General features: G+C 37.3%; 1 protein-coding gene across 2 annotated transcripts; it reads left to right on the top strand.

Moving 5' to 3' along the window:
* The first annotated feature begins 272 nt into the window (after positions 1 to 272).
* On the top strand, positions 273 to 11,668 carry LOC141610926 (uncharacterized). 2 transcript variants are annotated; one of them, XM_074429238.1, is made up of 9 exons: positions 273 to 771; positions 1,240 to 1,711; positions 1,891 to 1,962; positions 2,632 to 2,697; positions 3,533 to 3,598; positions 8,688 to 8,744; positions 9,540 to 9,584; positions 9,890 to 9,937; positions 11,183 to 11,668. In XM_074429238.1, exons 1-9 carry the CDS (start codon positions 488 to 490, stop codon positions 11,309 to 11,311), a joined length of 1,239 nt encoding a protein of 412 aa, XP_074285339.1. In that variant the 5' UTR covers positions 273 to 487; the 3' UTR covers positions 11,312 to 11,668. The 2 variants fall into 2 exon arrangements, with proteins under 2 accessions (XP_074285339.1, XP_074285340.1); XM_074429239.1 differs by lacking the exon at positions 9,890 to 9,937 and having other exon boundaries at positions 383 to 771; positions 11,183 to 11,523.
* Positions 11,669 to 16,533: the final 4,865 nt, after the last annotated feature.

Below are 16,533 nucleotides of genomic sequence, written 5' to 3'. Positions count from 1 at the left end.
CTTTTCCTTACCCACTTTCTTTTTGCCATAAAGCAAAAGTAAGAATAAAAAAGTTAAAATAAACTAATTGAAAGGAAGGAAGAGAAACTAAGCAAATTAGAAAAAAAAAAAAAAGTTTTTTCTCATAGCCCCACAATTTAGATAAATCAAACTCTCTCTTGCAAATAATTCTTTCAATGATAACATTAATTAATTAAGTAATTTCACATTGGCTTACTTCTTCAATTACTACATCTAAAATAAAGCAACACATACACCAACTAAATAGCTTCAAAACAAAAAGAATGGTGCATAAACAAGGAAAGCTAGCAAAGGTCTAAAACCTAAAAACAAGGAGATTACTTTATAAAATGATTCGAGGTCGACTGACATATTAAAAGAGCGGCGATATTATAATTATTTGGTTATTGTAATTGGAGCTAGGCATATATATGAATATTTGAGGGAGATGTATGTGATTTTTTTAGAGGAGATAGTGGAATAAATTATGATGGCAGGAAACCCTAATGGTTGGTGGAGCATGCAAAGTGAGTTAAGGTCAACAAGTGATCAACATCATCATCATCACCACCATGAACAAGAAGCTCATAATAATTTGTTCATCTCTCAAACACATCCTTCTAACAACAATAATTCTCTATTGCCTGTTCATCAACAGTATCTACATGGATCTTCTTCAACTTCACCTTCTTCTCCATTAGTTCCTTTCATTTCTTTAGTTGATCATCATCATGGACAAGACTTTCCTCATTCATGGAGCCAACTCCTATTGTAAGTTACTCTAATCATAAATTATACTTCCGCCTTCCCATTTGATTGTATACATATATACGCTTTCCAAAATATGTGAGGGGGGATTCTGAAAAACGTATACAATCAAATGGAACAGAGGAAATATAATCTTGTTAATTGAACTTGTAATGATAATCACATTGATTAGTAACAAGTATTTGGAGTACAAAACATGTATGTACCTCTCTTTAAGTACTATCTAACACAATATATAGCTACTCATGAATGAAAATTGATGTCATAGTAGGTCATAGACTTATTGTTCATCATTATTAGATTTCGAGTAGAGTGTCTATACAAAGGTTTTCCCTCCCAGCAGGGTAAGGGGTTATTAACCATCAGCTTAAGCTTTTAGTTGAGGCTCGTTAATGGTTCTGTACCGTTATGTGGACAAGAATTTAGGTGTTTTTTTAATCAAATTATTATGATTATTAATATGAATTGTAGGGGAGGAATGGCTAGTGAACAAGAAGAGGAAAGGTTTAGTACAACACCACCACCAAGTCATTTTCAATCAACAAGGGTGATGAATAGTGATGTGAAACCAGAAGTTAATACTCCAAGTAATAATAGCAACAACAATTTGTATGAAAATCATCAATATCATCATGAAGATCATGATCAACAACAAGAAGGATCATCATCGGTAGGAATTAGTAATAATAATAATAATAGGGCTTGGACTCAACTCATCCCAGCTTCATCACCTAAATCTTGTATTACCAGTTTAAATAATAATAATAATAATAATATTAATACTAATGATAATAATAATAATAAAAACATTAATATTAATATTAATAGTAGTAGTAACAATAATAATAATAATAATAATAATAATGGTATGTTGGATTTCTCCACAAATAGAAGGGCATTACAAGCTGAGACTCATCAACATGCAGATCACTCTAATTCTGAGGTATGTAATTAATATTTCTCTGTTCCAATCATTTATTTATCTTTGATTAAAATATCCTTGTAAAAGGTAAACAGATAATTAAGACCGAGTGAATAGTACTTAATTTGAAATAGTAATTTATGTGATTTTAATTTAAATGGATGTGTCTAATAATGTTATGTTGCCTTATATCTTGACAGTGTAATAGCACTGCTACTGGAGGTTTACCTAAGAAACCTAGACTGCAGTCATCTTCCAATCCACCTCTAAAGGTAATTAATTAACTTGAGCTTCAGCTTAATCTTAATTCTCGACATAATTTTCATTATTATGTTATCCTCAGAACACAAATATGCTTACGTACATCAGACCCCCATTACCCCGAGTATGAAGTATTGAAGACCTTTTGATTACTTAGATAATAATGTTGTTGTTTTTGGATAGCAAAATACTACCTTTCTGATCTTAGGTTGCAGCATATAATATAATGTTTGTACAATATGTTGTATCAATGGTTGAATTAGTTTCATAGTCATACTTAACCTCCTTTTTGACTTTTAGGTTTTTTACCCTCACATTTTTCATCAATAGGGAAAGTTAAAGAGTTGTACACTACTTGTACTCACTTAGCTTTATGAGTAGACTTTATATTTAACCCATTTACTTCACAATCTTTTCTTTAGTAGCCTCTTCTATTACTAAAAGCAGTTAGTCTTCTGTAAGACGTTTGTTTATAAACATTGTATAAAATGGAAATAACAATAATGATTCATAGTTATGGAACTGTCTCGTTTTACAATATGCTTGTGTAAAGCCTTCTTATACAGATATATCCGTATTAAAAGATATCATGTGATTAAGAATTTTGATCAAATGAAGTTTGATAGAATGTTAATAATAATAATTAATTAATTTCTATGGTTTAATTATTCCATATATAGGTTAGGAAGGAGAAGCTAGGAGATAGAATAACATCTTTGCACCAACTTGTTTCTCCATTTGGAAAGGTATGAACATTATTGCACCATTATCAACTTTCTTAATTAATTACATGTAATTAATTAGTTTAACTACAGAATATTCAACAGTTCAGTTGCATCTGATTCTGACCTAAAAAGCAAGTGTGTTCCTGCCATATCAAAATGCCTATATTCTCAATTGCAGGAAGCTTCCCAACTCGAGTCGAACCCGATCCAACTCACTTGATTGTCATTGCCATCTTTATGTACCATATTATAAACTATTTGTCATGTCTTATTAAAAGTAGCCTAACTAATTACTAAAGCCCATCATCATACAGTACTAGCTTAGTCTTGGGTTAGTTTCCCAACAATTAGTTTTGTAAGTACAATACTTACTCCCTCCGTTTTTATCATTTATTTACCTTTAATAAACCTTTCGAACTTTAAGTTACTTCAGTTACATAAGTAGGGACAAAGTTAGGCTAATAAGCACTCATGCTTATTTTTTTTTTTGAAAAAAAAAAGTAATTGTACACATTTCTTTTCTCAAAAAGCTCTTATGAGTCATAACCTAGTCAGCATGTGCTTAGCTCCGTCCCTGTACATAAGACTTCATATGCTCAGTCACCGTAACAAAAAGGGTTAATTCTCTGTGTACACAATTTGTAGGTTATCACATACCAACTCGACTATATATTTATCTAGTACACACCTAAAGTAGTGGCTATATATCTACGGCTTGCGAATTCCGTCATAATAATTTAATTTATTTTTCATATGTAAATTATTTTAAATAAGTTAAAAGGGAGCTGAAAAAGAGAGATGCATGATGGGTGTGGTGTAAATTAAAAAGAATTGTTTTCATCTTTTTATTTGGCAGACTGACACAGCCTCAGTATTGTTAGAAGCAATTGGGTATATCAGATTCCTTCAGGGTCAAATTGAGGTGATGTTTAATTCCTTTCTTTTTCTCCTTTTCTTTATCTTTTTTAGCCTTTAACTTACACAAATTTCAGTGAACTAGCTAGTGAAGCATGCTCTTGTAAAAAGTACTGTAAAAGTCCTACATTTTCTTCTGTGAAATTTAAGTCATCCCTAAACCTTTCTAATTTCGCTGAGACGGTCATATAATATGAGACGGTCCTTTTATTGGTTATGTAAAGTATGAATAAAGTTTGTATTAAGTGAATGAAAGTAACGTACAAGATACATCAGTTTATATAGCAAAAGAGACCTATCTATCCTAAATAACAAGATGCTAGTTTAGAGGAACTACAAGCTAAAGATTAGGAGCTAATATTGACTACTAACAATATTGACAAGCTAAAGACTAGGAACTAACATTGACTATTAACAATATGAGAAAGAATAGGAAAGATTGTATGCAGGAGATTATGTATTCTTAACACACTCCCTCAAGACGGACGGACGGAGTGTAAGACCGATCTTGGATGCAAGCAAATCGAACCGTGGTCTAGACAAGGGCTTAGTTAAGGTGTCAGCGAGTTGATCATCTCCATTAATATGTTGTACTCGTATATGCCCGAGATGCACTTGCTCACGAACGAAATGGAAGGCCAATGCTAAGTGCTTCATACGAGAGTGAAAAATAGGATTGGCAGAATAGTTCGTAGCACTTAGGTTATCACAAAATATAACAGGTAAATTTGGTAAAGGAATATGCAGCTCACTGAAGAGGGATTTTAACCATAGAACTTCCGAAGTTGTGTCGGCTATAGCACGGAATTCCGCCTCTGTGGATGAGCGAGATAGGGCACGCTGCTTCTTTGACGACCACGAGATAGGATGCTTACCAATAAAAACAATAAAACCAGTAGTCGATAAGTAGTCATTATGATCACCGGCTAAGTCGGCATCGCAATATGCATGAAAATTGAATTGATTGCATTTGTCAAACGAGATGCCCTTATGAATTGTACCCTTTAAGAAACGGAGAAGACGCTTAAGCGCCCCCCAATGCGTGGCTGTCGGATGAGTGAGGAATTGAGCCAACTTATTGACCGGAAAAGCAATGTCGTCTCGTTAAAGAAAGATACGCAAGCCGCCAACAGCAACAAACGCTCGGTAGTTCGTAGCATCGAGAATTGGCAAATGATCTTCACGAATCAATTGAGGATGCGAGAGCATGGGAGTTGTCGAGGGACTGCAATCAAGCATATTAAACCGAGCAAGAATGTCAGAAATATACTTGGACTGATTAATATGAATACCACTTCGTGTTGGAGTGACCTCCATGCCCAAAAAGTATGACAAAGGTCCTAAATCCTTCAAGGAGAAACGAGTTGATATAGCTTGAATAAACCGATCAACATCAGTAGAGCTAGGACCTGTAATAACAATATCATCCACATAAACAAGAGCGATTAATCGAACATTAGCGCGATCAAAAATAAACAGGGAGGAGTCCGAAATTGAATTTCGAAAACCATATGAAAGAAAATAATTTTTCGATTCTGTACCAAGCACGCGGTGCTTGTTTCAAACCGTAAATAGCTTTGCTTAGTTTGCAAACGTGATTCGGATTATCAGTATTTGCGAACCCCGGAGGTTGTACCATATATACGGACTCAGTCAAAGTTCCTTGAAGAAAGGCATTATTAATGTCAATTTGACGCAAAGACCAACCACTGGAGACGGCAAGGGAGAGGATAAGTCGGATTGTGACGGGTTTTATAACGGGGTGAAAGTTTCGGTATAGTCTAGGCCAGTCTCGATGGAACCCTTTGGCAACGAGACGGGCTTTGTGTTGCTTAAGGGAACCATCGGGATTATATTTAATACGGAAAACCCATTTACGGACCAATAATGTTATGGGCTTGATCTGGAGGGACAAGAGTCCACGTGCTATTGCGGAGGAGGGCATCGTACTCGGATTGCATAGGCAAGCCGCCGCGAGGGTCAACGAGAGCTTGTTTCACAGTGGTGGGAGTAACATAAGCAGTAGGGACAGAGGATAATTTCGCATATTTCGGGTTTGGTTTAATTATATTATTGGAGAGACGAGTGTTGTGATGGGAGGTAGAGGATGAAGGAATCGACGAGGATGGGGGGGGTCATGAGTATCGGGGTTAGGGTTAGGGATGGCGGGGAGGTGGTGGCGTTTGGAGTGGATTCGGTGTGGGTGGCGAGAGGAGGTGGTAGGTCTGCAGGTTGGGTTCGGTGTGGGTGGCGGTGGAGGGTGTAGGCTGGGAGATTGCGGGTTGAAGGACGGGAACAGAGAAAGAGCACCGGTCGTGGGATTAATCAAGGAAGGAGTTGCAGAGACGTGGAGAAGAGCAGGATAGGGAAATTCAGTATCGAAGAAACGGACATGTCTAGATGTGTAGACCCGGGAGGTAAGCGGGTCGAGACACAAATAGGCACTTTGGGTTTGGGAATACCCAAGAAAGACACATTGAAGAGAGCGGGATTCGAGTTTGTGTCGGGTATACGGCGAAGCCACGGAAAAGCAAAGACAAATAGAAGCTATGGAGCTTATTAATGTTTGGTTCGGATTTAAATAGGATAGAGTATGGGGAATGATTTTGTAGGGTCGGTGTAGGCAATCTATTAATTAAATAAACTGCCGTGGAAAACGCATAAGGCCAGAACGAGGTGGGAAGTCGGGCGTGAGAGAGCAGCGAGAGACCCGTTTCAACAATGTGACGGTGTCGTCGCTCAGCAAAGCCATTGTGTTCAGGAGTGTGCGGAGGAGAAGTGAGGAAATTTATACCATTAGTGAGGAGATGTTGTGTAAGTTTAATGAATTCACCTCCATTGTCGGAGTAAAATTGTCGGATTGATTTGTTGAAAAATTTTTCAACAATGGCTCGAAATTTAATAAAAGTGGATGCGGTGTCGGATTTTTGTTTTAACGGATAAATCCAAATGTAATGTGTAAAGTGATCGACGAAAATGACATAATATTTAAATGACTCGGGAGAAGTGACGGGAGATGTCCATAGGTCAGAGAATATTAAGTCAAGAGGGGCAGAGGATTGTAGTGTAGAAACAGAGAAAGGCAATTTGTGACTTTTATTGAGTTGACATGAAATACAATGATCAAAACTAGAAAGACGTAAATTAAACCTAGAATTAAAAAGCTGCATAATTTTATTGGAGGGATGTCCTAAGCGGTGATGCCACGAGGAGGAGTCGGAAGCTTTAGCCGTGTGTGCGTGAGGCGATGACGGAGTCCAAAAGTACATGCCGTCAATGAGATTGCCGTGAAGGAGGATTGAGCCCGTCTGAATGTCATGGAAAGAAAACGAGTCAGATAAAAATTTAGCATAAGCGTTGTTATCACGGCAGAATTGAGAGACGGAAAATAATTTATGAGATATTTGCGGGACAACTAAAACGTTAGAAAAGGAAAGAGAGCGAGAAGAGCAGGAAAGAGAGAATGAACCAGTATGGGTTATGGAGAGAGGCGAGCCATCACCAATAAGAAGATCATCGGGTCCTTCATATGGGCTATGAAGGGACAGAGTATTGAGGTCATCCGTGATATGGTGAGAGGCGCGCTGTCAACAACCCAAGAGCGAGGAGGCACGATATTGGATTGGGTGGCGGTATTGGCTTGGGGACGGGGTCCTTTGTTTTGGCGGGTGGGAAAGACTACATTAGGGTACGTTTTACAAGAAGCGGGCACGCAGAGGCGACGTGACCGACCTCATCACGAAGTGGCATCCACGCGATAGGGTTTCGGGGTGTAGGAGGTGTTCGAATTGGGAGAGAAGGTACGGTTCGAATTTTGGTAGGTATTGTTGTTGTAGGCAGGTTTCGATGAGGAAGAATAGGAGCGATGTTGATTGTTGTTGGAGTATTGATAGCGAGATTGAGTGGCAGCATGGGCGGATGGTTGAAACGGTGTGGGAACGGATGGGGTCGTGGTGTGTTTGACACGGAGTTCATGTTGGATGAGCTTCTCGTGTAGAGCTTCAAATGAAATCGGGGTATCTCTAGCACGAACCGCTTCAATGACGGATCGATACTTATCTTGATCAAGGCCATTGAGGATTTTGTTGGTAATATCATCAATGTCCATAGGATGTTCGAGCTGAGCAAGGTCATCGGTACATGCTTTGACGGATGTCATGTACTCAGTAATGGACATAGTTTCGGTGTGAGATACGTTATCAAGGCGATCTTTAATTTGTAGTCGGTGACCACGGGATGAATTAGCGAAGGTCCGAGTAAGAGTAGACCAAGCTTCATGGGACGTATTGTCATTAACAATAAGTCCAGCGATAGGAGAAGACAAGGTACCCGTGAGGGCACCAAGAATTAGTTGGTCCTGACGGTACCAAGTGGAATGGGCGGGATTAGGTTCAATAGTGGGTTCGGTGGCAGGGGGGGTTGCAGCTACCGTGATGGTTTTGGGTGGTTCAGGGTTCGTGCCATCAAGATAGGAAAAGAGTTGAAGGCCGTTCATAATGGCGCGGACTTGAAATCGCCATTGTCGAAAGGTCATAGTATCCTTAAGTTGAATACAGTTGGAGAGGGTGACAAGGGTGAGGGGCGAGTTTGGTTGTGCGGCATTGGCGAGTTGGAGATGATGATTGGCCATTGCAGGAGGAAGGAAACTTGGACTGAGTGACGAATATACGAGACAAGGAAAGTCGGGGATTCGGGTTTTATGATCGTGAGGATCGAAGGCTTCGTGATACCATGTAAAGTATGAATAAAGTTTGTATTAAGTGAATGAAAGTAACGTACAAGATACATCAGTTTATATAGCAAAAGAGACCTATCTATCCTAAATAACAAGATGCTAGTTTAGAGGAACTACAAGCTAAAGATTAGGAGCTAATATTGACTACTAACAATATTGACAAGCTAAAGACTAGGAACTAACATTGACTATTAACAATATGAGAAAGAATAGGAAAGATTGTATGCAGGAGATTATGTATTCTTAACAGGTTAAATGGTTGTCTCATACTGATTATTAAGATAATTTACTTTCGATTATTAAGCAAATTTGTTAGTACTTTGTACTTGTAGTAATTATTATGTGATTATTAAATATGCAGGCTCTTAGTTCTCCTTACATGGGAAGTGATACATCATCAGTGAACAACACACATTCTGTAAGTAATAAAAAAGTTTGGAAGAAAGGATTAAGTAAGGATACATGGCCTCCGTTAGGTTTTCATATTACAGTGTAAAATTATTGATCGGCCCCATGACTGAATAATTGAGTCTTTAATATTAGCCCACCCATGCAGCCAATAGTTTAAACTCGGCCGCTTTTATTATTTGTGTCAAGATCCGCCACTGTTCATGGGATTTTAATGGTTAAATATATTTTTTTCCTTTGGTCAATATTTACTTAAACCGACGTTCATTTTATGGTGTTCTTTCAACTTGTCAAAATATACGAGTTAAGATTATTTTATGTTAGAAAATAGAAATAACATGCATATAAGTCTCTTATTAGTTCAAACATGATAAATTTTAAAACATTCTCCTTATAATTTTACTTATTTTTTCTCTTTAATTATAAGCCATTTGTTGTCCTATTCCATTTTAGGATGTAATTTTATTTAATTTCTCCTATTCCATCATACTAATTTTACTTAATTTCTCCTATTCCATCGTAAATTGATTATTGTGATGTTGAGTTGATATCAATTTTCATAATTAATTTTTTAATTATGAAAATTGATATCAACTCAACGTCACAATAATCAATTTACGATGAACGTAATAAGACTAAGCATGCATGCAAGACTAAGTAATATAGTATCAATCAAATTATTACTCCATATGTGGTACTAATTTAGGTTATTGAAACTAACCGTTCTTAAGCTCGGTTCTCACATGTAAGTTCGACTCATTTAGATAAAACCGATTCATAACATGATATTCCTTTCCTGAAACAGGTTCATGGAGAAAGGACTTGTTTATTTCCCGATCATCCAGGACAGGTATATTAGTATATGCTTAATTTCCCCAACATTAAATTATGCAAAGTAATGTAGAATTTATTTTATTTTATTGTGATTTATTTTGAATGGCATCTCTTAAGGAAATATTATAATAGAAAAGATGTACTCAAACTATAAAAGAACAATATATGGTCACAGCTTTTAGGTTAACTTTTGAATTTACAAAAATATGATCAATTAAAACATCTTTTGGCCTAATTTTTGGAATCAAAATAATAAAGAGTTGAAAATTTGGTATTAAAAAAATTCACTAATAAATTTCTTTTTCCCCACCCTTGGTGTAGCTTTTGAACGATTCCTGCCTCAAAAGAAGAGGAGCTGCTAATCAGGAGGTATTGTATATTAATATTGGTATTATTACTTTTACGAAAATGAGATAACGTCACCGAGATATCGAACATGTGAAACAGTAATATCAGGAATTACAATAATAGATGATATAGAGTTATAGACATTTATATAAAGGTTTGTGAAAGGATAAAATCGCATATTGAATCACTTGTTCACTGCAGCAGTGGTGGAGCTAGGGGGTTAACAGAGACGCTTATCCCGTTAGCAGATTAAATTTTAAAGTTTTTAGCTAAAATTTTCAACTTTTTTCGATTTTTTTTTTAGTTCTTTACCCCTTTATTCCTGTTAAAATTTCCCGCCTCTCTAAATTCAAATTCTAACTTCGCCCCTACACTTAGGAACGCTTTATTATTGTCCTGACTAAATGTCTTCTCTAATCTTAGTTGGTCTTTAATTATAGTTATTCCTCTTTAACAAAAATGATGATTAGCTTAATTAGTAACCTAATTATTGTTATAATCATTACCGCGGCGTTGCCGTCATCATTACTCGTGGGTTAACCCCACTAAGCTCCCTACTTTACTTCTTAAACACCATCATTATCTACTCTTTGAGTATTTGACTTCATGTACACGTACTTATCTATTCCTATACCTTTTCGACATCTTAATACTGTAAAATATTTCATAAAATAAATAATATGAATTTAAAATAATATCTAATTAAATTATTTTATGAAAATTAAGTACATTATCTTTAATGGTATGATTAGTCCATGATACTTGATCATATACCGTACGATAATATATAGAGACTGCATACTTACGTTTCTTGTGTGACAATACGTCATACTTTATTGAGTACTTTAGGTTGCTAGCTAGGTTACCATCATGTTAAGTAGACTCGACAAACAGATGACTTTCTGTCACGTATGTGTTCGTATCAACGTTAAATGAGTCCTTATTATCCTCTTAACCTTAACCTGACCTATAAATTTATAAGTTTTTTCAATGTATATATTAATTATGTTAAGTAAACCTGATAGACATATCACTTTATGTTTCATCAGTGTTCGTACAAACGTTAAATTATTACCCTCTCAGTCCGTACCTGATCCATTTATTTACAAATTTATCTATGTATATTAAAAGTGTTGAGTAATTAAACCTGATAAACATATCACTTTATGCTTCATTTGTGTTCATATATCAATATTAAATGAGTCGCTATCACGCTCTCAATCCTAACCTGACCCGTTTAATTGTAAATTATCCCTTTTTTTGTAGGATAAACAAGCACCTAGAAAGGACTTGAAAAGTAGGGGACTATGCTTGGTACCAATATCATGCACACACCTAATTGGAAGTGAAAATGGAGCTGATTATTGGGCACAATCACTTGGTGGAGGATTTTGACCCAATCCAATCCAATTAAATATATATAATCCAAAAGTTTGGTTATTACCTAATGTAATGTAATATATAGAGTACATTTGAAATGAAATTCAAAGCATTTAATGGAAGGGAGTGAGTGGTATAGCATCATCAGCACTCAGTCTGCCTAAAGTTTGGAAGGTTGATTGCTCTTGATTCTATGCTTTTCTAGCTCCCCTATATATAAATGTCAATGAATGTACCTAGTCACATATATTGTATTACAAATCCAAGTAGATGATAGTATATTGTAATACCTATTTTTATCTTACAAACAACGGTTGTATTTTATCAGGTGTTTAGTGAGTAACCGCTAAATATGTTTTGATAACTTGCAAATTATGTATCGTTTGTCAAATTTGCAAAGGGTTGTCGATCTGAATAATATCTAAGCAAAAGAAGACAAAGGGTTGAGACTAGGATGGAAGGAAAGAGAATAGAGGGAAACAAAAGTGACGAGGAGAAAGATGTAATGTAACGTTCACTTTAAATACCGAAGATGTCTTAGTTTAGTGGTTAAAACGGAGGTATTCTGGACAATAGGTCTCAGGTTCGATTCCCCCTCCCCCTATTATAATGCGACTAAGTGCGCGCTTCGTTGAACAAAAAAAAAAAAATATTCACTTAAAATAATCTATTCGTGTTTGAGAATCTAAAATCGTAATTGGATTTTGTAATCGAGACACCTCACACATTTTAAATACTTCAAAAATAAATATGTACCAATTTCATTTCAGTTCGAACATAGTAATAAAATTTAAGGTTCTAAGGAGCTCGTGATACTCCATGTGCTGTTTTGTTAATATATGAGGGGGAGACTATCCCCAACTTGTTCTTTCATTGTGATTACGGCTGGATTCACTAGCTAGAAGAGGAGTAGATGTGTTTGGCCATGGAAATGCTCTATGGCTGTTATAGTTAGTTATGGCTTGTTATTGTTAGTTAATTAACCTATTTGTATATATTTGTATATTTGATTTATTGATTAAATTACATCTCACATTTTAACCAAAAAAAAAAAAAAATTCAAATTTGTGACTCTCAAGTCTCAATCATAGATCAAGCTCAACCTCCCATCTTGTGTTACACCCACATTAGCTAACCAATCCGCACATCCACCTCACGGTATACATGGACCATCCGTACTCGCCAATTCGAGTCATTAATGAAAGCCTTGCAAATACGAATCATGTGAGAGTAAGCCGTCGGCAAACTAGCTTCCGTCTTCATAAAACCCTCCACAACTCAAGAATCCGTCTGAATTATAAGTCTTGGAAATTGTCTTTCCATAGCTAACATCAAACCTCGCTTTAGAGCCATCAATTCTGCTCGTGTAACCTTGGCAATTCCCACTTTCTCCGCAAAAGCTAATAACAGCCTTCCTGAAGAATCACGAAAAACCCCTCCCGCACCTGACAAACCCGGATTCCCCTTGGACGCCCCATCAATATTCAAAGTGACCCAATCAAATGGTGGTGCCACCCATCTTACCATAATCTCCTGGCGCCTGTCTGCCGTCCCAATACTCACAAAATCCAAATAATTTTTCGCATTTATCACATCTTCAATTCTTTGTACGATAACCGAGTGAAGGTTTGACGGAATCGCATCAGCTCTATCAAACACTCTGCAATTTCTCCACCGCCACAACCACCACACCACAACCGAAAAGGCAGATGGCCAGTTCTCCAGTCCTACCTGTTTCTCCACCGAAAGATTAAAAACCACCCAATCCTTAACATTTGCCTCATTCATAAATCTCTCAGTTCTAGCAAACGCAAACGGAAACCATTGCCTCATTCATAAATCTCTCAGTTCTCAGTTCTAGCAAACGGAAACCCTTTCAAACTGAACCTGACCCCTTTATTTATAAATTTATTCAATGTATATTAGTTATGGTAAGTAGACCTGAGAAACAGATTACTTAATATCATGTTAATGTTCGTATTAACATTATATGAGTCATTAATTATTACGCTCTCAATCCTAACCTGACCCATTTAATTGTAAATTATCCCTTTTTTTTGTAGGATAAACAAGCACCTAGAAAGGACTTGAAAAGTAGGGGACTATGCTTGGTACCAATATCATGCACACACCTAATTGGAAGTGAAAATGGAGCTGATTATTGGGCACAATCACTTGGTGGAGGATTTTGACCCAATCCAATCCAATTAAATATATATAATCCAAAAGTTTGGTTATTACCTAATGTAATGTAATATATAGAGTACATTTGAAATGAAATTCAAAGCATTTTATGGAAGGGAGTGAGTGGTATAGCATCATCAGCACTCAGTCTGCCTAAAGTTTGGAAGGTTGATTGCTCTTGATTCTATGCTTTTCTAGCTCCCCTATATATAAATGTCAATGAATGTACCTAGTCACATATATTGTATTACAAATCCAAGTAGATGATAGTATATTGTAATACCTATTTTTATCTTACAAACAACGGTTGTATTTTATCAGGTGTTTAGTGAGTAACCGCTAAATATGTTTTGATAACTTGCAAATTATGTATCATTTCTCAAATTTACAAAGGGTTGTCTGAATAATATCTAAGGAAGAATACAAAGGGGTTGAGAGTTGAGACTAGGATGTAAGGAAGGAGAATAGAGGGAAACAAAAGTGACGAGGAGAACATGTAATATAATGTTCTCCTCGTCACTTTTGTGTATATGGAGGCTAAACTGGAAGTGCGTGCCTAATCTTGTGTTTAGGAGGATAGGAAGGAGATTGGCATGTGAAGTAGGAATTTGATTCAGCACCCATTGAAGGATATGAACAGAAGATGGATTCATTAGCTAGAAGAGGAGTAGATGTGTTTGGCCATGGAAATGCTCTATGGTTGTTATAGTTAGTTATGGCTTGTTATTGTTAGTTAATTATATAACCTCTTTGTATATTTGTATATTTGATTTATTGATTAAAATACGTCTCGCATTTTAACCAAAAAAAAAAATCAAATTTGTGACTCTCAATCATAGATTTGACTTTTTCAAATAGGGTGAAATGGCAGCATTTATATGTACGTGACCCATCCCAACCATTCCCTATTACAATTCTATGGTTCTCACACCATTGAGAAACTAAAAGTCGGGCCAGAATTCAACTTATCTCTAAATATGTTTATAACAGATTTAGATTTAAATTAGAAGTTTTACAATAATTGAAATCAAGAAGACATAAATCAATTCTATGTTTTCTCACTCTTTCTATCAAAATAAGAGAGATTCTATTTCTCCCTCTTCTTTTTTTTCCATTTCATCCTAAATCAATCTATCGAAACACACCATATGTATAGTGCAAAGTCATAAAATCGTACTTGTTGGGAAAGCAACCTCAACATTGACGCACCTTAAGTTATTCTATTAAGCATTAAGAGTCATATGTTAGTTTTTGTATGGTGTAATGACTCTTGATGTTACTAGATGAGTTAGGACTTAGAGCTTATATAAATAAGGGTCATAAGTCATGTTAGAAAAGAGTGAGCATACTTAATCTCCCGAGTTAAGTATAGATTGAAATATTAGCTAGTTGCTAAGTGTTAGAGGATTGATATTGTATTATTATTAGTGTTCCGGGTGTAATTCCAGAGCAGTTACTTGTTACCACCCGTGCTTGTAGAATGACGTCTTTGATTGAATCCTCCTTTCGGTCTCCTGAAACAATGAACAAACTGAGGGCTCGGCTTTGTACCGAGCGAACTCACTCCGACGCTCAAGTCAGTAAACTTAAAAGGATTAAGTTATGTGTTACTTGGCGAAGTATGTATTGTAGAGAGATAAGGAAGATATTACCATATTATGAGGTGTTTAGGTTATTTTTCGGATCCTTTCCTCAATGAGGGTTGAGGAGTATTTATAAACTTTCACCTTTTGTCACGTAGTGGCCAAGTGGCTAGCAGGTGGAAAGACTGATCTACCCTCGGCCGAGGGACCCATGGCAGGCCGACGGGCCCTGTTGACTCGCCGCCGATGGGTCTTGGATATGAGTTCGCGGATATGTGCCCCTACCGCCGCCGCTTGTCCCAAAGACCCAAGAGACAGTAGCCGACGGGTTGCGTCGGTTAGGGCTGTCTAAGTCGTTGACTTGCTGTGGATATCTTTGACCTTGCTCAATATCTTGACTCGGTCGGCGGGTGCGAGAATATGCCCCATCAATTAGCCCCAGGCGTAGTCATGCCGTGGTATGGACCTTCGATGAGTGTTGAGCGTATTCTGCGCAAATTGAAATTTTCTCGCCCGCTTCTTCTACCTCGGCTTGGTTCTCGCTTTAGGCCGTACTGTATCATATCCCCCCTCCACATGGATGTGTAATGGACATCGGATGTGGAAAAGAAAGTGGCGCCCGGCCGAGACCAAGGTTGTGAGTGCCGTGTGCTTTTGATTGCCCCCAGGTCTTTGCGCAAGCTTGGTTGAATCAGCGGGCCGTTTGGCAAGTAGATACCAAGGGGTGTGTTGAAGAAGATATGTCGATTGGCATTCGTCAAGGGAGCGTGTTGAAAAGTTTTGTAACTGTTTGTCGATTGACCTTCCATGGCTGCATGCTTGACATGTGTCCCGTTGCTGATTGGTTGACGCTTCATGGGCTTTGCCCTGATTGGTCGGATTGAGTGGGCTTTGCCCTATAAATAGGAGAGTTAGCCCTTGAATTTGGCCTTCCAAATTCATTTTCTCAAAAAAATTTCTTCTTTCTAGCCCTCTTTGACGAAAACTTGTCTCTAGTTATCAGAATTGTTACTTCGGCGCAGCACTTTTCTTCAAGGTAAACAAACAAATTTTTCAACTTTTAACTTTTAAGTTTTTGTTGTGAACATGTCTTCTGCTGATGCCGGTCCTAGTAACTGTGCGCCGAGGGGTTCCCCGTCGCGTCTTGATGAGGAGGAGATACTAGACGCCATCCCGATAAGGTCTGGGGGCCCTAGGTCTCCTTCTCCCGAAGTTGATCCAAAAGCTTTGAAGGATTGGGAGGATGATGATGATGATGATGATGATGACGATGATGATGCTGAAAGGGCTCATCCTAATGAGGAGAGGCCGTACGTCATAGATCCCGGCGACGCCTGTAAGGTCTGCCCTGACCGCGCTTGGACCCACAAATTTGCCACCATTACCGGTCCCGACGTTTTCGAACGTCACTTCTCCTTCGGCAGGAGTATAGTATTGTAATTCCCGAGGAAGGTCAGCGGTCTCTGTTGC

This window comes from Silene latifolia, chromosome 11 (assembly GCF_048544455.1).
Source record: "Silene latifolia isolate original U9 population chromosome 11, ASM4854445v1, whole genome shotgun sequence".
In the NCBI taxonomy this organism is placed as follows: Eukaryota; Viridiplantae; Streptophyta; class Magnoliopsida; order Caryophyllales; family Caryophyllaceae; genus Silene; species Silene latifolia.
Note: the sequence above shows the minus strand (reverse complement) of the source record. Positions and strands in the feature narration are given on the sequence as shown.